This window comes from Silene latifolia, chromosome 1, assembly GCF_048544455.1.
Source record: "Silene latifolia isolate original U9 population chromosome 1, ASM4854445v1, whole genome shotgun sequence".
Classification (NCBI taxonomy): domain Eukaryota; kingdom Viridiplantae; phylum Streptophyta; class Magnoliopsida; order Caryophyllales; family Caryophyllaceae; genus Silene; species Silene latifolia.
In genome coordinates this window covers 54,570,636-54,593,474 of record NC_133526.1, presented here as the reverse complement: position 1 = coordinate 54,593,474, position 22,839 = coordinate 54,570,636, and the positions used below count along the sequence as shown (strand labels likewise).

The 22,839-nt window shown below is 39.4% G+C and overlaps 4 protein-coding genes and 1 long non-coding RNA gene across 6 annotated transcripts; 4 read left to right on the top strand and 1 right to left on the bottom strand.

Moving 5' to 3' along the window:
- Nucleotides 1-5,064: 5,064 nt before the first annotated feature.
- On the top strand, nt 5,065-5,907 carry LOC141647032 (uncharacterized). The gene has a single exon (XM_074455070.1). The coding sequence runs from the start codon at nt 5,065-5,067 to the stop codon at nt 5,905-5,907; it is 843 nt and encodes a 280-aa protein (XP_074311171.1).
- Nucleotides 5,908-5,937: 30 nt separating this feature from the next.
- On the top strand, nt 5,938-8,465 carry LOC141605682 (glycine cleavage system H protein 2, mitochondrial-like). Its single transcript, XM_074424556.1, has 2 exons — nt 5,938-6,208; nt 7,924-8,465. Exons 1-2 carry the CDS (start codon nt 6,133-6,135, stop codon nt 8,313-8,315), a joined length of 468 nt encoding a protein of 155 aa, XP_074280657.1. The 5' UTR covers nt 5,938-6,132; the 3' UTR covers nt 8,316-8,465.
- A 593-nt stretch (nt 8,466-9,058) lies between these two features.
- On the top strand, nt 9,059-10,036 carry LOC141605671 (peroxisomal membrane protein 11-4). The gene has a single exon (XM_074424548.1). The coding sequence runs from the start codon at nt 9,161-9,163 to the stop codon at nt 9,851-9,853; it is 693 nt and encodes a 230-aa protein (XP_074280649.1). The 5' UTR covers nt 9,059-9,160; the 3' UTR covers nt 9,854-10,036.
- A 451-nt stretch (nt 10,037-10,487) lies between these two features.
- On the bottom strand, nt 10,488-15,594 carry LOC141605661 (uncharacterized). Its single transcript, XM_074424540.1, has 6 exons — nt 15,431-15,594; nt 13,657-13,827; nt 13,203-13,316; nt 11,854-12,054; nt 10,945-11,109; nt 10,488-10,815 (listed from the first exon to the last, which is right to left on the bottom strand). Exons 2-6 carry the CDS (start codon nt 13,804-13,806, stop codon nt 10,609-10,611), a joined length of 837 nt encoding a protein of 278 aa, XP_074280641.1. The 5' UTR covers nt 13,807-13,827; nt 15,431-15,594; the 3' UTR covers nt 10,488-10,608.
- A 1,378-nt stretch (nt 15,595-16,972) lies between these two features.
- Nucleotides 16,973-22,381, top strand: LOC141589770 (uncharacterized). Of its 2 annotated transcripts, XR_012520475.1 has the most exons (6): nt 16,973-16,993; nt 17,828-17,979; nt 19,229-19,278; nt 20,252-20,352; nt 21,294-21,353; nt 22,120-22,381. It is a non-coding gene; the product is annotated as an uncharacterized LOC141589770 (long non-coding RNA). The 2 variants fall into 2 exon arrangements; XR_012520474.1 differs by lacking the exon at nt 19,229-19,278.
- Nucleotides 22,382-22,839: the final 458 nt, after the last annotated feature.

Here is a 22,839-nt window from a genome sequence, read left to right as displayed (position 1 = left end):
TAATAATATCGGACGACCTTGAAAAAATTCGAAAAGTTTTAACATAAAATCTCGAAATTTGTAAAAGAAAAAAAATTATGAGCAACTATTTTCCATAGTCATAAATATGTTGAAGGTTTTTTTTTTGTGTGTGTATACCATCCGGTTTAACAACTACATTCCCAGGCTCGAACACGAGATCTTTACCAATTGATTTAAGTGATGACGGGTTGAAAGACAATGATTGTTAAAACATGTACCGAATGAGTCTAAGAATGAAAACGAAGTGTCGAAGCCTAGAGAAAAAGAGTCTCCTCTAGGGTTTCTATGAGGGTTTCAGTCCTAGTCAATCTTTGAGATCTTATTTCTTAAGGTTTCTCTTGCAATCTAATAGTAAGTTTCAGTTCGTAGTTCATCCTGTGTTCAAAGCGTGGTCTTTAACCTACCATCCATGTCTCGAGTTGAGGATGGGGAGGGTAGTAGGTGGGCTGGGAAAGAAGTTATGACGGGTGAAGAATTGTTTGTATGGGACGTCGGCGGCGAGGAGGAGGGGCCTAAGGAGGCGCAGCTAATGCTAATTGGAAAGATCTGGTCTTCGAAATCGATAAATGCGAAGGCGGCCGTGGATTCTATGATTAAATTATGGTCTTCGAAAGGGTCGATAGTGGGTAAATTACATGATGCTAAGGAAAAAACATTCACTTTCAAATTCCAGTACGAGAAGGATATGGCGAAAATTCTGGACGGGCAACCGTGGCATTTCGACAAATTCATATGGTGTTTTAGCGAGCCTAATATGGATGAAAAGATGACGGAGGTTCCGCTACATTTAGTTCCTTTATGGGCAAGGGTTTATGACCTGCCCCTTAGGGGTCGATATAATATGGAGAATGTGAGATGATTAGGGGCTCAACTAGGAAGCTTCATCAGTGTGGACGAGGCTCCACATCCGGAGATGGAGAGGGCAATACGGTTGAGGATTGTGCATGATGTCAGAAAGCCGCTTAAACCTAAGGTATCTATTCGACTTAACTCTGGGAGGGTAGACAATTTTAAGGTTAAATATGAAAGATTACCTACATTTTGCTATGGGTGTGGGATACTTGGGCATGGAGAAAAGGATTGTGATGACGGGCCTTATGATGACGGGGAGTTGCGGTATGACGAAACCCTTAGAGCATCCCCGTGGAAAGTTATTAAGACGGTAGTGGATATGAAAAGTGAGAAGGCTAGGTCCCTGGCAACAACATTTGAGACGGAATTTAAGGAACGAGAAGAGGAAGCTATAGCAAATATGATAGCGAAATTGTAACAAATTGCTATTAAACCAAGAAGGAGTTCGATGGATTCTGTGTTGAGAGATGATAGTAGGCAAGCTGAAGAGATGGAGGGCTCTGTGGGCCAAGGCAGGGATAGGGAGGGTCAGGAGGAGGAGGGCGGGGTGAGTAAGGTGGGAAATGAGGAGATAGGGGCTGTGGAGAGTTCGACTATGCAGTTGGCTTCGACAGTGCAGAAGGAGAGGCCACTGTCATCCACTGATATTGGTACCGGGGACGTCCAGGATATCAGGAAGGGTGGGGTCGTGAATATGAATGCTCGGGGTGGTGGGGATAATAGAGGGGGGAGTGGCAGGACTTGGACAAGACTGAAGGGAGAGAGGAATGAAGGGGTGCAGACGCAGGTTTAGGGGGGAAGTCATATGAAGCGTAGCTGGGAGGAGGCAGCAAAGGAGGAAATCAATAAGGCAAAGAAACTGAAATTGAGCAGGGGTGCTACAATACCCGAGGCGGAGGTTGAGATGACTCAACCCCGCCCGACATTATGAATCTTTTGAGTCTCAACTGTAGAGGGCTGAGCAACCCCGATGCAGTTGGAGGACTCCGTAATTTATTCCGGAGAGAGGCCCCCGCTCTAGTCTTTTTATGTGAAACCAAGTTGAGCAGTAGTGAGCTGCGTAGTATGAGAGCTCATCTTTGTGACTATGAAGGAATGGAGGTGGACAGTGTTGGTAGGGCAGGTTGTCTAGCATTTATTTGGCGTAAAGGCGTGACATGTACTTTCCGATCAGTCAGTTCATCATATGGACTTCGATGTACAGGAAGAGGGCGAAACATGGAGGGTGACGGGTTTCTATGGATGGCCCACGGTGAATGACCACCATCTATCTTGGGCACTTTTACGGATGCTAGGGGAGGAGAATAATGATAGGCCTTGGGTTTGTGTCGGAGATTTTAATGAGATTCTTTTTGCAACTGAGATGAAGGGAGGTAACCGTCCGCAGTGGCAAATGACTAATTTCAGAGAAGCTATTGATGATTGCGGGCTAAGGGATGTGGCGTTTGAAGGATATGAGTTTACTTATGATAATGGGCAGGCGGAGGAAGATAATAGACAATCTCGCATTGATCGTGCCATGGGTAATGATCGTTGGTTCGAACTGTTTCCAAGGGCAAGGTTGATCCATATGGATAGGGAATGGTCGGACCATGCTCCGATTAAGCTGATGTTGAGAAGAAGAGATGAAGGGGAAAGGGAGGGAGGAAGGTTATTCCGTTTTGAGCAAATGTGGGTGGGAGAAGATGGGTGTGAAGAAGATATTAGGAAGGCGTGAGATATGAGTGGAGAAGATTTGATGAGTACTATCTCGTTATGCGCAAAGGAGCTACAAGAATGGAATGGCATTAGTATAGGGAAAATTTTACGAGATATTAGAGCTAGAAGAAGAAGGCTGAAACGTTTGAATGAAGGCGATAAATCTTTGAGGGTAGTGAATGAAAGGAAGGCACTGGTGAAAGAAATTGCACAACTTCTTAAACAGGAAAAGATTTATTAGAAGCAGCGATCGCGGGCTTTATGGCTTAAGGAGGGAGACCGTAATACTAAATATTTCCATAGGAAAGCGGGTCAAAGAAAATAAAAGAACAACATCGCTAAGCTTGTTGATGATAATGGACATGAACACATTGGAACGGAAGCTATTGCCACGGTGGCCAGGAGGTATTTTATGTCCCTTTTTGAATCGGATTTACCGCAATTTAATGACGATGTGCTCGATGTGGTAGCTGACAGAGTAACGGGACAAATGAATGCTGGTTTGATAGCTGATTATAGGGAGGAGGAAGTATACAACACACTCAACCAAATTCATCCTCTCAAAGCACCCATACCTGACGATATGAACGGTCTTTTCTATCAGACTTATTGGCATATTGTTGGCCCGTTAGTTATGCGCACGACCCTCAATATACTTCGAGGTGGTGAGTTTCCTCCCGGACTAAATAATACACAACTTGTCCTTATTCTAAAAAAGAAAGCACCGGATAAAATTGTTGATTTTCGCCCTATTAGTCTTTGTAATGTAGTGTATAAGCTCGTCTCTAAAGTTTTGGCTAATAGGTTGAAAGCTTTTTTGGGTGAAATTGTCTCGGAAAATCAGTCGGCTTTTACCCTGGGGCGATTAATAACAGATAATATCCTTGTGGCTTTCGAAATCTTTCATCACATGAAAAATACTAGACATGGAGACGGCCACATGGCCCTTAAATTAGATATGACTAAGGCGTATGATAGGATTGAATGGGTGTTCCTGGAACGGGTGCTGAAACGTATGGGGTTCGATGAAGGATGGACAAGGAATGTTATGAAATGTGTTACCTCAGTCTCTTTCACTATTCGAGTTAATGGTAAGCTGACGGAGGAATTCAGGCCGACTAGGGGTCTTCGCCAGGGGGATCCCTTATAACCGTACTTATTCATTTTGTGTGCCGAGGTGCTCTCGGGTTTGGTGAGGAAAGCGATGGAGGGCAGGGCTATACTTGGAGTGAGGGTGGCGGCAGAGTCCCCGATGGTTTCACATCTATTGTTCGTTGACGACAGCATCTTGTTCGTGCGTGCTAGGGAGACTGAGCTTCGGAAAGTAAAGGATATCTTGTCTTGTTACGAGAAAGCTTCGGGGCAATTGGTGAATTATAATAAGACTACAGTTTCCTTTAGTCGGAGCACAAAGCCAACGAGAAGGGCTCAAATTGTGGAGTGGTTGGGCGTTCGAGCAGTTGAAGAACAGGAGAAGTACCCTGGATTGCCGACTATTGTGGGTCATTCGAAACAGGTAATCGCGAAAGTGATTCGAGATAAGTTGAGTAGAAAATTGCAGGGATGGAGAGGCATGCTATTATCGAAGGCAGGCAGGGAAGTTTTGATAAAGGCCGTGGCCCAATCGATTCTCACTTATGCAATGAGTGTCTTCAAGCTCCCCGCTAACTTCTGTGACGAACTACGATCTTTAGTCTCTCGGTTCTGGTGGGGGTCGGAAAACGGAAAGAGGAAGATACCATGGATTTCTTGGGCAAACTTGTGTAAACCGAAATGTTTGGGTGGGCTGGGATTCCGCAATTTCACAGAGTTTTAGCCCTTTTAGGGAAACAAGCTTGGAGAATGATTACAGAACAGGATTGTCTTATGGTGCGTGTGTTGGGGGACAAATACTTTCCCCATAGGTCGTTTATGGCAGCGGAATTAGGCTCGAATCCCAGCTATACGTAGCGAGGTATTTTTGAGGCTAGGACGGTGCTTATGCAGGGTATGCGGCGTAGGATTGGCAATGGTTTGAGTACCAAAGTGTGGAATGATCCTTGGGTCGTAGGCTCATCTTCGCGGAGGGTAATCACAGCTCGCGGTAGCCATGATGAGAATATGGTAGTTGCGGAATTGCTATCAGTAGATGGGTGCAGCTAGGGTATTGGTAAGGTACACAATACCTTCTTACCTATTGATCAACAACGTATCTTAAATATGCGGGTTGGACGGAATGATACGGACGATATTTGGCTATGGGACTTAGAAAGGAACGGGGTTTACTCGGTTATATCAACGTATAAGGCCCTAGTGGGAACTATGGATGGGGAAGAAGGTTCGTCGGATAGAACTAGGGAGAAGCGGCTATGGAATCGCATATGGAGTATGCGTCTCTTACCACGTGTGAAAGTTTTCTTCTAGCAGTTATGTTGTGAGGCTATCGCTGTAAGGCGGAATTTAGCATCCCGAGTAAGGTCCATTAATGCGGCCTGTCCGGTTTGCTTATGCGAGATGGAGACTTGTCTACACCTTGCACGGGGTTGTGGGTGGGTGGATGGGTTGTGGGAAGGGTTGGGGCTGGAGATAAGGTCGCACTTGGGGTTTGAGAGGGTGAGGGAGTGGGTGGAAGCGGTACTAATGGAGCTAGATGGCAGTAAGGCAAAGAAGTTCATACTCGGTATTTTGGCAGTGTGGGAGGTGCGAAATGGGGTGGTGTTTGAGGGGCGGGAGGTGCACGTTAGAAGGGTGGTGGCGAGGGTGACTGATTTGTTGAAGGAGATGGAAGAAAGCGAAGTGGCTGATATCGAAACAAGGGAAAAGCGAGGCGAGGGGTTGGGATGCATGAGGGACGATAAGGAGGGTGGATGGAAAAAACCGAGTCGAGGGATAGTGAAGATTAATGTTGATGCCGGTGTGAAGGAGAGGGGAGGGACGGGTATTGGTGTTGTCTGCCGTAATGAGGTGGGGGCTATTATGTGGGGCTGGGCTGAAAGATGGAGGGGCGAGTTCGATATTCGAGTGGCGGAAGCAGAGGCTATGCTTGTTGGCTTACAAATGGCGAGAAGGAAGATGGTGCGAGATGTGTGTATGGAGGGGGATTGTAAAGAACTCATTGAAGCTCTTCAACATCGTCATACAGGGCGGAGCGAGTTTCATGCAGTTATCGAAGAGATTTTGTCTTTATGTCATCATTTTAATTCTATTAGTTGGTCTTTTAGGAGTAGGAAATCTAATACTGTTGCTCATGAACTAGCGCATTTTTGTAAGATTGGGGGCAGTTTGCTTTTCGATGATTCGACTATTCCGAGTCGTATTGTTGATATTGCCGCTGCTGATTTATATGAAAGCTACTAAACCCGCTTTGGGTCTTCACAAAAAAAAAAAAAAAAAACATGTACCGAATGAAAAGCGGGTAGTGCCCTTTCGAGTTTCGACCCGTTGTTGCGTTTCCTTAAAACACGTACTCCTAAATCCTAATAACTCCCTGCCAGACTTCCTATAGTTGTTGCACGACTGACGACACTAAAGAAAGGAAAAGAAAAGTAAAGTAGGGTAAAATAAGTGAGAAGCAAAATAACAATGGCGCTTCGAGTGTTTGCTTCAACAGCCGCCTCTAGGCTCGGAATCTCACTTTTGCCTCGTACTTTTGCTACTGGTATCAATTATCTATCACATCTTTTTTACTCTCGTCTTCCTTTTTGTTTTTTCTTTTACTGTTATGCCATGAGATCTTTTTACTGCTGTTATCTGTTCTTGACATTTATAGAATGATGTCATTTTTACACTAGATCTCATCTTGGTTATTGTCAAAATTCTTCATTTGCGACGGATTTTGAACAAACGTATAGAAATGAAATGAATAAAGGAAATTATTTCTTTGACGTTAATCTTTTCATCTGGGTTGATTTGGTTTTACACGATTGTATTGTGTTGTTTCATTTCATTTTTCATTGTTATTGTATTGTTTGCTCTGGTATATTTAGGATTTATGATCCTAGAAATATGAGTTAGATTTTGGTGAAATACTCTGTATATAACTTTGTTCATTTGTTTACCTTTGGTTTTGGCACAAAGATCAAGGAGAGTCTAGGGGACCATTTGGGGGTGTTATTGTTGAGCGACAAATGGACAATAGGTTATGTGGATTAACACGTTACCTACTTTCAAAAATATTCCCCAATATAGAAAGTTAAACAAATGACCGAGACACCCATATATGAAATAGGTAAACAAATGACCGGTACGAAGGGAGTATTTCTTTTTCACATGTAGGATTATCAATTAGAATACATTTATTAACAAACCTTATGCCCCAATTACATGTCTCTGTCATTTTTGTATTTATCCCACTTGTGTGGGATAATGATTGATGAGTTAAGTGCTTCAAATTCCTGTTTCTCTTCGGATTATTGTGGTCTTGGCAATCAGTTTTTGAGTTACTTGCTTACTTTTGTGTTTTGTTACACCAAGACTCCACTTTGGTCACCTATCTTTTGTTGGACACTTGGAAGTGTCAGGATTGACAAGATAGCTTTGACACTTCAGTTTAGACCAAAAGATTGAAAAATTTACGGAAAATAACCGTTTCCAATACTCCAACACCCTGTCGTGTCCAATATTTGCAGCCGAGTCGGAGTGAAATAGCTTGTGTGTCATTGTGTTCTTTTGGGAGCGCATTCATGGAATCACGGTAGAGAGAAAGCCTTGCAGTGGGGGTGAACCCATTCAGTTCTTTCTCTGATTTAGTTTGTAGAGTTTCTGATTGTCTGGGGAAGCTAGAATAGCTTGTCTTTCCTTTAAATTGAGCACTCCCAACGGTGAAGGAAGGTCTGTTGGTTTAAATGGGAAGAGTCTAACTTTGTTTGGATATCATCCTTGTTGAGCATGACTGATGTTACTCACTTTAGTCACCTAGTAGCTAATAGCAAAACTTAAGTATAAAAAAAAGGTCACGAGGAGTTTCGCCATTTTGTTCCCAATGTATAGGGTTCTCGTTTAACTCCATGGAATAATAGGAAAAAATACTAGGAGAAAGAGCATCTATGGACCTACAAGCGTCAGTGTCAGGCATTGGCTTTAGTGTGCAAAAATTCATCTTTTGGTTTATGATTAAGTGTTGAATTGCTGCGTCGGTCAAAATGTGTCGACACACAGCCAAAGTGAAGCATTGATGTATGATAGCTAGTGTCTTTTGTATCTTGGATTTGAGTCCTAGACCTGAACCAAGGTTTTGTCATTAATTCTTGTGTTACTTTATAGGTTATAGCACTACAATTGAGACCCTCTTGTCCTTTCGTTCTTGGTGAATTTGTCGACTCGGCCATTTATACTTTTACTACTTGTGAGTTGACCAATCCTAATTTACTGCAGTTGTTGGTGATTTGATGTACTCTGATTCTCATGAATGGGTCAAAGTCGAGGGCAACTCAGCTACTGTAGGCATAACAGATCACGCTCAAGGTCATCTAGGTGATGTAGTGTATGTTGAATTACCCGAGGAAGGGGCTTCTGTTGCCCAGGGGTACGTATTCGGTGCAATTGAGAGTGTCAAGGCTTCTAGTGATATTAATTCTCCTATTTCCGGTAAGGTAGTGGAAGTTAACAAGGAACTCGAGAAATCTCCGGCATTGATCAATGGTGAACCTTACGGTCAAGGATGGATGATGAAAGTCGAAATAACAGATTCTGATGAATTTGAAAACTTGATGGATTCTGAGAAATACAGCAAGTTTTGTGAGGAAGAAGATGCTGCAAATCACTGAGCTTGTCTGACTACTACACTTTTCTTTAAGGTCTATTTTCTTTAGTAATGTTGGCATCTTGTAATTGGAATTTTGTTGACTATTAATAACCTTGCTTTATGTTAAGTATTGTGTTGCTTGAAGATAAAATGGCTGCAGTATGTTTCTTTTCGTCGGTCCTCACTTGTGATTTGTGGCAGACTTATTATCATTTTGTTTTTGGCAATTGTATGTGCTTTTCTGAAGTTTTGCAGCACTAGCAAGCATTGGCGGATCAATGTCATGGGAACTGGGGCACCCGAAAGTAGAAACATTTTGTATATTGTCCAACTTTGTGCCTAAACAATTTAAAATGCACATTTCCTGTATATTAGTAAATTTTAATTATTTACCGGAACATTGGATACAGAGCTTTCCGGGTCGGTCAGGGTGCGACTTTGTTTTACCTTTTCTAGGCCCTTCTTTTTACATGAGTTTCTGAGGCAATGCATGAAATCGAGAGGGAAAATGCCTAAAAATGGGAGTGTTTTAAAGTGGCATCAGACAAAATTCCAGGAAACCAGTAAAGAAGACAAACTATTCAATTTACGCTCAATTGAAGAAGTGAAGAAGCCAAATTATAGTAGTACTAAATGACAAACAAATTATACACATCAAAATCAAAATTATTATGGCACCAAAAATTTGCAAAATAAGGTCCAAACATTTTGCAACTCACCTTCCATATTATCCTACTATTCAACTTCTTTGTGGCTCTCCTTCGATATCGATTTCTAACATCAAACACACCCACAAGCATACCAATTAGCCTAAGCCCCTCTTCAAACACAATTTCAGTGAAAGGAAGCTCCCAACTCTCAAGAACCATGAGCAATGACACCCTTGACAAGCTAGTCATCTTCCTCGCCAAGAGGGATGGCATCGACAAGCTTGTCAAGACCTACCAATACGTCTCCAAGCTAGTCCATTGGCATATTGAGGCAACCCAACCCGATTTAGCTCACCGTGCTAAGCAGTGGGAGGTGGCATCTGGCCTAAGCCGAAAGGCCTTTCGCAGTGGTCGGTTTTTAACAGGACTCAACACCATTCGGAGAAGCCCTGGCCCTACTCGAGGGTTTCGGACACTAGCTGTCCTTGGAAATGCAGGGGAAATGGTTTACTTTTTCTTTGACCACTTTTTGTGGTTATCAAGAGTTGGAGTTTTGGATGCAAAGCTGGCTAAGAAGATGAGCTTCATTTCGGCTTTTGGCGAGTCTGTTGGTTACATCTTTTTTATAATATCAGACTTCATCGTCATGCGCGATGCGCTCAGAAAGGAAAGAATGCTGGTCAAGTCCTTGGCTTGTGGAGAGAGCAAAGAAGAGGATGTCAGGGCAAGTGTGGCGAAGATAAGGGCAGATAGAGTGATGAGGCTAATGGCCGTCGCAGCAAATGTGGCTGATTTAATTATTGCGGTGGCAGAAATCGAGCCCAACCCCTTTTGCTGCCATCCTCTGACTCTGGGGATTAGTGGGCTGGTTTCTGCATGGGCTGGTTGGTACAGGAATTGGCCTTCTTAGAAATTTCCTTTACTACTTTGTTCTTCTTTGATTATATAAATACATCATTATCTATATGAATGATCTCTATGGCTTTTGTATATTATTATGATGAATTTGAGAATAATTAAGTTAGCAGAGGAAAAAAAGGAAGCAAATTGGTAGCATGTAATCAGATAGACTCTTAAGACAATGTTACGATCATAACGTATACAACTATACAACATAACTTCAATGCCTCGAGAGCTCCCATAAATAGAGTAGAAACGGGTTGGATGAAACCAACCTTCCTCCGGTCTTAAAAAAAACATAGGTTGTTTCTGGAGTATGGTTCATCACGCCATTGTTTCAAAACACGCTTTCAGAGTTTTAATACTCGGTATAATACTACTGTAAAACCTCAGTGTTCTATGCCATGCATAAGAGCCACCTAGAAGTTTCTAAACTTCCAGAGTTTATCAACATCTTGTGGAAAACGCTACCAAAAGTTTCTTAATCCCTAAGGAAAACAATTTCATGATTTTGTAAGAAAGTTTAAGAGCTCTCGTTAAGCTAGGCTAACTATTTATTAGTTGATCTAAATTGCTCAAGATGCCAATAAAACAACTCGAAGAAGTATAAGCAAGGTGATTTTAGTAATGTAAAGAAGAAAAAAGAATAAAAGAGACCATTGCTTCATTTAGATACTTCAGTTGATGCATAAATGTATAAGCCTTAAGAAGAAGGAACCAAAAGAAATAAAAGGTTCGCTTATGTTCCGAATGTAGGAAGGAAAATCATGCTTTATTTACTAACTCAGGTACCTTGGCAGGATAAACCTCTGTTATTTCTTCATTCCTCTCGTTTAGGTAAACAACATCTTGCATCTTAAGCTGATGATATTCGACAACCTCCCGTAAGAAGCGATTCTCCCGGGCATAATCGGCGTTCTCCTGATTTAATCGACCTTTCTCTGCCAACAGCGTTTCCAGTTGAAGACGTACCTGGAACGCAAATTCCAATGTAAAAAAAAATCGACAAGTAGTTTGACTTGGGGAAAGAAAAACAGATTTATACAACTGAGTGTATAAATATCATGGTCGACTGAATGAAATAAGAGTTTGGTAGCACACCAGTTCATCATCTTCGACGTTGTCCCCTTTTTCCATGCCCTCACGTAGAATTCTGTTTTCTTCCTCAAGCTGAGCACAGCGCTCCTTGGCAAAAGCAAGATCAGATTTGACAGTCTTAAGCTCTCTTAAAAGCAGTTTTGTCTTGGCGGCCATAGCCATAGCAACCTACACATCACAAGATGTCCATCATAAATGGAATTGTAAGGGTACAGTGCTTACAGAAAATAAAGAAAATTATCCGTGTGTCAACAAAGGTTTGAATCAATGTTAAAAGGAAGTACCCATAGACCTGTGATATAGTGTAGATTTATAGCTAAAGTGAAGTTGCAACCACAGAAGTTTTATAAAAACAGTAATTGAAGTATTGTAATGAGGTAGCGCATAAACCTAAGACTGTTTCACATGCTGACCATCCAATTAACCCTATAATAAGATAAGGAATCCAAGTATCGCACTCGACTATTTCACGGATAACACTCGTGTTTTTGACTGAAGATGAAGAGTCTAAATGTCATACCAAGGTCCGAGTAGGCGAGTATCAAGTGTTGGCATGCAAAGCCTAGGCATGAAAGTCTCACCTGTGAATCTGATGGGCAGAAACAATATAGGAAACCAGGGAAAATAAATATTATGTGGGTCGTGTGAAGACATCATTTTCCAGTCTATTACCCAACTACTTGCATTTTGTCATCAATGGTTCTGCAATAATCAAGAAAACACGAAATACACGAGATGCCCCTATAAATGTCTGAAAAAACAAAACATGGGATGAAAAGTAAACCATAAAAGGCCAGAAGAAGAATGTGAATCCAAATATAGAAGTAAAACGGCGGAGGAAGACATCTTGTTCATGCCATGGATATCGATTGTATAACCTATTAACCAGTGATAAAAAAATTGCCACCTTACGTCTCGAGATGCCTGCAATTGGATGTCCATATCCGTTTGAGCAACTGAGGGCGCTTGGATTCCAGACGGCCCCCTTGCGTGTCCAACATCAACTGGCGGCCTATTCAAATCAGGAGCAGCTTTTTTCTTGACATTTATCCTCAGACCCCGAGCTTCTTGTATAATGTCTGTAGTGCGATTCTCCACTTTATTTATTCCTTCCTGGACATCAGAACAACACACAAATAATGATCAATTATGAGTGCCCGGTAACTGCTGCTATTTCAAATGGAGTCAAAGAATCATTGGTTTTAGATTACGATGAAATAACGCAAAAGGTTCATCTAATTGGCTGCGCTTATTTTTATTGCGGAACTAGAAATCATTCAACGCAATTCTCGACGCAATTTTCATTATGGGTCATCCGGAAACAACCTCTTTGTATTGTTAACATAGGGTAAGGCCGCATACATCCAATCTACTTACCCAGCCGTTTGCGCCCTAGAAGCACTAAAGTAACGTATTTCTGTTGTACCACCGCTCAACTATTGACCATTCTTGGAAGTTGGAACTACCTCTAGCATGAAATGCAAAAAGTAAGGGCTGTGTCAGGATCTCTAATTCCTGAAAAAGTGTTGCTAGGAACTTAACGGTTTCTTGTAAAGAGTTAATAAGCTTCATACAACCCCAATCACCTGCTCACGTCAAGCTCTTCAAACACCACAACATTTTCGTAAGAAATATCCTTGTGAAATAATTTCGATTATTCCTCAATAGAAAGGAAAAATAGTATATTATTCTAACATGTAACCCATACCCTTCTAGAAGGCTAGTAAAAAAAAGGTTGTGATAATAGCTTATTATCGCAAGCCCATTTTGTGCACCTATGGAAACAAACCGCAATGAACCAGATGCTAGCTCTTACACAAAACTGTAAGCTCCAAAAACTGACCTTAATAAGCCCACATATATGTAGCTTATATACGTGGACTTGTTAAGGCTGGTTTTGGGGCTTGCAGGTTTATGTAAGAGCTAGCATCTGGGTCATTGTGATTTGTTTCACATCATATTTGTAGGCAAGAATGTATGAATGAGTGTGGAGTTTGCTCAAGGACATCATCTACATCGACAATCAGGAACTTCAGGATAAATGAGTTCCTGCAACATCTCACATATAATTGACAGGAAACAAAAAATTCAATCAACGACGATGAAGAAAGGATATGCACAATGGGTCAGAACTCAGAAGTTTTCTTAATCATGTCTAGAAATTTGAGGAACAGCCACACAAAGAGTGAAATATATGATGTACAAGCGTCTTCTTAACTTTAGAAAGGGAAAATTAATAGCTACCTATTAACAAAACATACCTCTAAGGCATTGCCAAGGTAACTGATCGAGGAAGCAATAACACCAAATCCCTTTCGCAGCCCTGCTTTGTCTGGTTTCTTGTGGCTCCCAGACGGTTGAAATTGCGTAAAATCCTGAAAACAGGAGAGAGACAATGAGGCATCCTCCCTCCAGTTACTAGTATTAAAATAGTAAACTATTAATCTTTTTTCTGGAATGTCTCTAGTTTTGTCATGAGCCTAATTATAAGACCTTTAATTCATAAACTACGAGGTAAAAAATCAATTAGAGTAATCATCCAAGAAACTTGCTGACTGTTTTCACTTCCTAGTCACTCTTAAGAATGTCAAGATATCCCTTTTCTTTTTCTTTTCTTTTTTTACCATCTTCTTCTTAAGTCGAGAAGATGGGTGGAAGAATTGTAGTGAAAGAAAATATAGGCTCCATAAGAAACGATAGTTTCTCAGTTCTCACCTGCTGTCCAAGACCAACATTATTTCCATAATGGCGAGTTGCTCTAGGGACCTCAACATGTTCAGAGGGATCATCATCATCAAGGATGGCTTTAGCTTTCCTAGCCACTGTTCCCCAGAATCCACTGTGTGTATCGTTTGATTTCCTCATTTCTAGTTTATTTAAATTCGCCTGTATCCACAAACAGAAGGACTATGCATAAAGGACAGAGTACAACAGATCTATTAAAGCCAACAATTCATACACACACATTAAGAGCATGAAGCCACATAGGAAAAATTTACTTTGTTTCCTCCCGCTTACAGAAAAACGAAATAATAATATGAACACATTTCCTGTTACTAGCCAAAGTACATTAGGATGGTACTAAAATTACCAATGCGACATTTGGTGGTGAACATGAAGTCCAATCCATACAAAAGTGAGGAAAAGATTAAGACAAACACTTACCATATTTACGTGTTATCGGTTCCTCTTCCATGTCACTAGGAGTCTAGGACGATCATAAGACCAAAAACAATAAGATGGATCAAAGAAATATGATGTTGACACTTGACGGCTCTGATAAAGTGGTACACATAATGTGCAACCGTAGCATTACCTCCATACTTGTGAATTGTGATATACATAACTACATGACGCCCTCCTACAGAGCCCCCATTCAGAAGCCTTTCTTTTACATCTTTGTTTGTTTATTAATCACATCCGTTGTTCCTACGAAACGCTTCCTCTTGCGGGCCTCTAGAATTTTAACAATTACCACTCCCTCACAAAACATATCAAAAATAGTGCTTATACAAAGCATCAAACAAAAGAAACAAAATGTGGAACAACAGTTAAGCACATATGAGGCCTCCTCTAAAAATTCAACACAAACACACACACACACACATTTTCTTTTCTTCATCTTCCTTTATGTTACTTCAGCACTTCATAATACCTTTTATTCAACACACTTGACACATGAACAGGAGTATGGCACTTGAATACTTAGTTTTACACATGGGCACTTTGTTTTACGAATGTTTTTTCACAAGGGAGCCAAATTCGGCATTTGGACACACGTGTGCCTCGTATACTTTCTACCCTGTGTTTGAGTTCCATTTATCATCTAAAATGCAATATATCTCATGCAAGTAACCTACTTATTATCAGTCTTTTTTTTTTCTTCCATCAAGATTCACGACCCAAAAACCTAGCTTTGAAAGGAACCCCCTAAAAAAAGGAAGACGAGGAAACCTAGTTTATTGATTAATCGCGTCCGGAAATCACCAGATTACCCTCAACAAATCCGTCACAATTGACATCAGTTTACTCATGTAAAAGAGCAGCTAGAAGAAATTCCATCTGCATACCCTTATAGCAACTAACATAACATTCCGACGATTCAGATATTTCATTTACAAATCTTAGTGGAATAACCAACTAACCAAAATAGGCATTTAGCAATCTACCAACGGTTCGTCCCGCTCATTTGTTTAACTATTCTCCTTTAGGGTGTCTCATTCATTTGGGTAACTTTCTTGTAGTATATTATTGAGAATGGTTTTGAAGGGTAATTAGATGATCAGCATTATTATCCACTTGTCATCCGATAACAATAACCACAAGTGGTCCCTTCCCGGAATCCTCTCTCAGTAGTGTTTGTGCTAAAAATGTAGTGTTTTTGCACAAGGGGTTGAATTGTGTTGAACACAAGTTGAAAATTGGTGAAGCAGAAACAATAAAACAAACAGAAAAGCGAGAAATACAAGAATGAAGAAAGTAAAAGTACCTGTAGAGACTGAGTCAAGTATAATGAGGGTATGAGACGGAATATTGCTGATTATATTATCGACCGCCGTCAAGAGGGTTCGGAGTTGGGAGGTGTCTGTCGGTGCCTTTGATTCACTGCCTTACACTCCTCAACTTGGCCTCCCAACATAGTACCCTTATTTGAACCAAAAATAATAAGCCCGGTCCCATCTTATATAGGAAATTATAAAACAAATTATAATTTGTTACGAAGTACTCCGTATCCATACTCTTTAAAAAGGCCAAACCCAAGTTACTGTAGCCAGAACAGTATTTTTTCCCATTTCTCCCTATTTTACCCCTGGTTAGTATTTTACGGGTTTTGTTGCTGCTTTCCTCTGTTTGCCTGTCTTTCTCCTTCTCGCTTTGTCGCTCCTCTCCCACTCTACCTATCTTCTCTTTCGCTTCTTTCTTCTTTCATATAATCTTATATATCTAATCTAATAATTCCAACATAGATTGTTTTCACCATTTTGTTTTCGTCTTCTTCTTCATTTTTTCGCTCCCGCTTCTTTTACATCGATTTGGGTGCTTTCTTTTTCATTGATGGGTCACATTCTGGTCTGTCTCTTCCTATTTTCCATCCGGTTTCATGTATTTGTGCCATTTAGTTAATTGTTTTGGCCTTATGTTTCGCATTTAATTGGTCTTTGCGGTTTACTTATCAAATCGATGGCGATGACGAATTGAATCCAGCTTATACAAACACGTAGGAGTAAGTTGCTGTTCATTCTGTGATTTTCTTCATATTTTTACTATTGAGGTCGATTATTGATTGTGCATTAAATTAAGTAATTTAGGATTTAGTTTTCTGGGTTTAAATTGCTTGCATGCAATAATTTGTTTTCGAATTGTGCCATTTTTGTTTTTTGGAATTGCAGTAGTAAATTAGGGCTTCTTTCAGGTTTAAATTGATTAGATTATTTGCCTTTCTTACCATCCCGTACATTCTCCTTTCATTTTTGCCTTTCCGAGTGCACCATTCCTCTCTCTCATCATCCCAAAGTATTGTTCCAGTATTGATGGTGAAAAGGATCCGATCATCTCGATCAATGACCTAACTCTTTCATTTTCTTCTTCTTTGATTTTGAAAGTGTTTTTCTCTCAATCTAGGTGGTTTTAAAAGTATTTGGGCGGTGTTCATCGTCGTTCACCGTTTGGAATCAACTTACCGAAAGCGATATAGTGCGAAGAGAAACGAGATATCATTGAACGTTTTAGAAGGGCTTGGTTGGGAACTACAAGCTGCTCTTAGTATTCCGTAATGGTAGGTATTGGCCAGTTCATCCCGTTCATGTGTCTTAAAACCATGTTTTTATTATAATAAGCCTCAATAATGGGACATGTGCATTGTTATTCTCTTATTGTTCTTTAGTAATATAGTTTAGCTCTCAGATCGCCCTACAAGAATGCACTAAAATGCAATGATTTTTTTATATATCTTGATTGATGAATATGCGAAGCAATAAGTGATAATGGTGAGCGGAGATTTGGTGTAAGGCGATAAAGATGGCGAGAGATTTAGTGAGAGATGAAAGATTCGGTGAGCCTTTCTTACTATTTTACATATACTTGCTTAATAGATCTCGGTAAGTGAGTGTTTTATCTCGCCTTATGGACTGTCTTGTTATTGAGTGCGATTGTCGGAAGTGAGGCGTAAAAGAGTTCTTGTGGTGATAGTAATTTAGGGAGGGATTAGGAGTAATGTCTTTTGGAGTTTTGGTTCAATAATGTTTTAAAGTTGGCTAATGGGTAGCATTATTAAGTTTAGCTGATAATGTTTGGTGTAATAAGTATCCAACATATATTTTAATGAGTGCTTTATTTTGCTACAAGTTTTTTCCGAAGGATTAAGTGACGCATTTTTTTGTATTTTTTTAGCTACACATGGCTCAATAAGCACCTGGCCGTGCATCTTTTAGCTCAATTGGTTAATGCTTTTGTGTAGGGGGATTCACGTCTGACTATTTTAGGTCGTGGTGAGCCATGAATTTAAGCACGTGGAGTCATTTCGAGACTCGTTGTCATTTAATATGGGGTCTTTAAACTAAAATAATTCTCGTTTAGCAGTCATCATTTGTCGAAAAACCCCTGGGGTATCAAGACCCCAGCAACCCACATGTGAATATACCACTTATTTTTAGACATTTAAGGGTATGTAGATATTGATTGTTGCTGACAGAAGAGGTTCCTTGAGCAATCAGAAAGTAGTTTGTTACCGTCTTTTTCGGTTGCTTTCCCCAGTTTGACGTACAAAAAGGAGATACAAGCCAATTTTTTCTCTTTATGTATGTAATATAGCCTATCAGTGTGTAGCTCGGTTTTTTAAGTTTATCGGTGTGTTGCTCGATTTTTTAGAAGTTCTTATAATGAACAGGTTGGCCAGAATATAGCCATTTGCCTTGCTCGACGATACAAGAATTTGGAGAGCTTGGATCTCTCATGGTGTCAGTCTTACGGATGATGCACTGGGACTGATTTTAGACAGCTGCATTTCTGAGTTTGCTTAAAACCCTTGATTGCACATAGGTATGTAACTCCATCAGTTAGCTTTTCTCTGAAGGGAAGTTGAGGCTGGTTCAATGGAATACAAATTGTTTTCCCCTGTTAGCTTGCTCTCTAACCTTTTAAGCATTTAAACTGTCTAATGTGATATGGGGATATCCAAGATATTTGATTAGCTACTAACATGCAAGCTCATAGCGCTTGTTTAGAATGTAATATTATGGTTGTTGTTGGATTTTGTTGTTTATATAACTCATTATGAGTTATGACAAACTATTGGAGTAAATTAAAGATCAAGGCGATAAAGACCGGATTAAATCACTTAGCCTGTTAGCCATGAAGGGGTCACTATTCTTGTTTACATTGTTGAAACGTCTATAGTAGAAGCTTCATCGAAGAATCTCATTGAACATGTAAAAGATATGATATGTTGTTTTGTACTAATTCCGAGTAAGTTATGGTTTATTAGATATTATTTGGCATATAGTAGACAATTGAATAAATGAAGGTTGAAATTCTGGAAGTTCGTTAAAAATTGGGGGTAAATAATGAGAGTTTATGATGTTTCATGGTTAGAAAGACATGGAGTGATGCTCACAGCATTGTTCATGTTGCAGGGTAAGGATGAATGGGTGAATGTAGGGTTTCAGTCTCCTTAACTTTGTTCAGATGACTGGGGCTGTATTTTTTTCGCCCTCAAAGAGTAATTATTATTTCTTGTTGCTCATGTGTTCTCCTATGTCGGTTTTCATTTTTTACTAGATTTCTATCATATCAGATACTTACTCGATGTGTTAATTCTTTTGTGCGAGAATATAGGAGCACATTAGATGAAAATGAAAGTTGCACATTAGTTCATTTTTGTTCTTCAAATAAGCTAGAGTCCTTTCTTTTAGTTTCAGTTAAAAAGAACTACACCTAAAGAGATGAAGTCCATGAAGGCAAAGTCAAGTGTTATCTATTACCATTGCCATGTTGACCAATTAACCATGATAGAACTCGAGCATTCCATGACTGTCGTGACTCGTGACACTAAAAAATTATACTCGCAAGTCCAACAGAATAATTATAAAACGTGAAGTATAAGTAATTGGTGCAGTCACTAGCATGCTCTGTAATAGTGAATGGGCATTCTATACGAGATTTCTTGGTAATAGCCTTAATTTAATCTGGCATGTAGTAGGGAAAACATACCCATTTATTTTCTTAAGTCCCAATTTTTTAACCAGTTATTAAACATGGGAAGTTATGTGAATTGTTTTCACTATTTCAGTAAGGCCGCTGAAAGACGGCAAACTGTGGAAGCGAATAAATAGGAAGAAGGTGAGTGAATGATTAATCCTTGAATGTGCACATACCGAAGATTCTACATCTTATATTAATAGGACTCTTAATCCTAATTGGAATACATGTCCCTCTATTTCTATTACCTCCAATTCAATTTGTTAACCAAACAAATGAGATTGTTCCCCTTCACATTCCTGCATCCAAACAAAGGGGTGTCTTTTTAACTGGTGTATATGTGCAGTGCCATTTCGTAGGTAATGGCTCCTAAACAGCCAAACAATGGTCTTTCTTAGTGTCTTGAACAAGAGTCGTGTTCTCACTATGAAGGAACTTGCTCCAAGATCATCTGAAGACAAGGCGTAAATTTATGTTAATATAAAGCACTTTCATACTAGTGACTAACAAAACCCTGGTCTAAATTTTGTTCGATGATAGCTGGAACATAGCTTGATGTCAAGTTTATCGGACTCCATTCATTTAAATATCCACTACCTATTTTTTTTACCATTCAAACCAATTCACTCATGAGCATCTTTTGGTTAACATTGGACGCCAACATCGAGTTTGACTCTATCCACTCTAATAAAACAAGTGACTGCAATTAAAAATGTTTGTCTAAACTGCTTGTTTCCATCCACTTAAACAATTATGTTTATCTTGCAATTAAATTTGTTTGTCTATTTCGTTCCTACACTTCATTAATGGAGGTTGTTTTGTTCAGTCGACGAGATATGTCCTTGAATAGTTCCACTTACAGTGAAGAGTGAAGACCTGCATTATGAACATGATTAATTTTCTCAAATGATTAATAGTATTTAAATCATTTTATTTGTTATTTTGTACTTCTGCTCTCATTTGGTAGATAGGTATCATAAGTTTGGTTAAAGTGGGTATTTGCCTAATATTTGTGGGTTGTTTTTCATTTAATTGGCGAACATTGAATTGTTGATAGACTTTGAGAGGTCGCATTTGTAACTCGATAATCTTACTCGTATATTTTCTTGTGCAGACTGCTGAGCCTTCTGTTGTCGAAGAATTGCGGAATAAGAGAAACTGTACAGATGAAGCCATCTTAGTGAAAGTCTGATGTTCAAGCACATGAATGTCTCGGTAACTTGTTCTGTTTAGAAATCGCAGCAGCTATATTGTTGTATTTATCTACTTCAACTTTGTTTCCATTCGAAGATGTGTCTGGACAAACAGTTTTTACCATGTTCTCATGTTATTTTCTCGTTATAAGGCATTGCGAATTTACCCTGGGCAGTCTTTGACAACTAATGTTGTCACTATTCCGTTATGTTTTATTTTTTCAACGGGTCTGAAATAAAAAGATAATAGGTTTTAGTCAGCACCCTCAGTCTAATGTGTAAACTTATGAATTTAAACATAGAAATCACATGAAACTTGAAAGTTTGGGATACTTGTTTTTAGAGCATCTCCAATGGTTACAACAAAGGACCTGCTTGCAATTTATTAAAGTTTTCAAGCATGTTGCTAACCATTGGAGTCAAAAAAAATACGACTTGCTAGAAAGCTACACCTGCTCTACCAAGCTACATGCTTGATTTTGAGGTGCTTGCTTTTTATTGGTTGCTTTTATAAAGTGGGCCTATTCGAGCTACAAGATAATGTAGCTCACCATTGTGAAGGTATGTAGCTTATAAGCAAGGTTGCTAGAAATAACTACATGCCAAGTCAAGCTACAATGAAATATGGCTCACCACTAAAGATGCTCTTATACTGCCTGAATTCGCTACTGTCCCACCTTAACACCTCAACTACAGCCATTACTTACTTAATCGTACATCAACTACTACTTCTACTACTAATACTACTACTACTACTACTACTACTACTACTACTACTACATATGGCTTTGCGAAGCTTCAGTATTTAGATTTGAAAAATTATTACTACTTAATCATATGGCCTTGCGAAGTTTCGGTATTTAGATTTGAAAAATTTCTTTTAATGTGAAATGTGTTTGTTTCTAGCTTGGCTATTGCCATTTTCTTAGTCAAATTTATGTTTTTGCTTATTTTTATTTCCAGGGCAGGGTGTATATCAAGTTGCTAAGTGAAATGACATCAAGGCTGTTGTAAAGGTACTCGGTAAGGAAAGCTATATTGACTTAGAAAGCTTGTATTCCACTATACCTCCCACTTTAGTATCTTATTTTTTTTCTTAATAAAAAAACTCAGAAAATGTTTAATCCAGCTCATATAAGAACAGTTCACAGTTCTTATCTACAATACTTGTTGATGAGAATTGGAAATGAGGTGTAGCTGTTGGAATTTCTAATTTTCTGTGCATCCCATACTTCACTATCAAGTTTTTAATTTTATAGTGTAGCAGCCAAGCTCCCTCTGAATCCAAGAACACGAAGTATTGCTAAATTACGTACCCAAAACTCATACTAACCTACAGAATTGTTAGTCACTTTTGGGAGAAGATGAGGAGAGGGAGGGAGAGTAGGAGTGGAGGAGGAGGAGGAGGAGGAGGAGGAGGAGGAGGAAGAGAGGTAGGGGTACGGGAGGGGTCATAGGAAGAGAAATGGGAGGATGAGGTGTAGGGTGCAGAGCAAGGGAAGAGGAGTAGGAGGAGAAAAGGGAAGTGGAGGGAACTTACGTTTGGGGTTTTTTGAATGAGATTACAGTTAAGGAAGACGAAAGTCATTAAAAATTAACGCTATAGATCATAACATCTCAGATTATTATTTAGCTTGGAGCGACCGTAGACCATTAGCTTTGTTTTTGACGATTTTAAGTTCTTTAAAGTGCATTTTCGCACCACATTTTTATTGACAAGTTTTCTAGATTAATTACGTTGAAATTTACAGGGATCTCACATGATTTCACCGTGGTCATTTGATTACAGGCGTTTTTCACTACTATTCGTGTTGGCATTTTCAAGATCTACATATTCACGATGAGGCAATACTATGTTTTTAATTTGTTATTTTTCTTCTTTAAATGGTCGAACGTGTTGATGAAGGTGATTTAAGGCTGTACTGCTTGTCGTTGTTCAGAGATCATATCCTTTGCTTGATTACTTCTGCCTCCTCTTCTTAGATATTACGATTGGTAGCTTATCTTCAATATGATTATCTAATAGACTGTTATTTTTTTATGCTTGGTTATATGAAGTTCGTTCCCTTGTTCAATCTTGCCTTGAACAAAGTGTTGTTTTGAACTGGCTCTCTTTACATTTACCAATACCTTTTCATTAAAGAAATAGCTCCCTCAGTAACCAAAGACACCAACAAGAGCAATTTTACCTGCATTACGATGCACAATGCTTTCCAAGTCTTCTTGTTCGCAAACTAATTTGTTTAAGATGTTTCACAGACATCTTTACTAACCACCAACTGTAATTTTTTTTTCTTTCCCCATAGCGACTTGCTCGAACTTCGTATTATGTCCTGAATTTGTTTGTTATATCCCATTTTTAAATAGGCTTTGGTTCTTTGAAAAGTTCTTTTGAGGGATGAAGGAGAACGAATGATTAGAAGACAAAGATGTGCATGTATGTTAAGATAAATTATTTTGGAGGAAAAATAACAATTGCAACATGAAGAAGACTCATAATTACGCGGGT

Coding starts and splice junctions, on each gene's coding strand:
- LOC141647032 (XM_074455070.1), top strand. CDS start 5,065: ATGGAGACTTGTCTACACCTTGCACGGGGTTGTGGGTGGGTGGATGGG.
- LOC141605682 (XM_074424556.1), top strand. CDS start 6,133: ATGGCGCTTCGAGTGTTTGCTTCAACAGCCGCCTCTAGGCTCGGAATC. Junction 6,209..7,923: donor GCCTCGTACTTTTGCTACTG/GTATCAATTATC, acceptor AATTTACTGCAG/TTGTTGGTGATTTGATGTAC.
- LOC141605671 (XM_074424548.1), top strand. CDS start 9,161: ATGAGCAATGACACCCTTGACAAGCTAGTCATCTTCCTCGCCAAGAGG.
- LOC141605661 (XM_074424540.1), bottom strand. CDS start 13,806: ATGAGGAAATCAAACGATACACACAGTGGATTCTGGGGAACAGTGGCT. Junction 13,317..13,656: donor ATGTTGGTCTTGGACAGCAG/GTGAGAACTGAG, acceptor TCCTGTTTTCAG/GATTTTACGCAATTTCAACC. Junction 11,110..11,853: donor AATTGCAGGCATCTCGAGAC/GTAAGGTGGCAA, acceptor TGTGATGTGTAG/GTTGCTATGGCTATGGCCGC.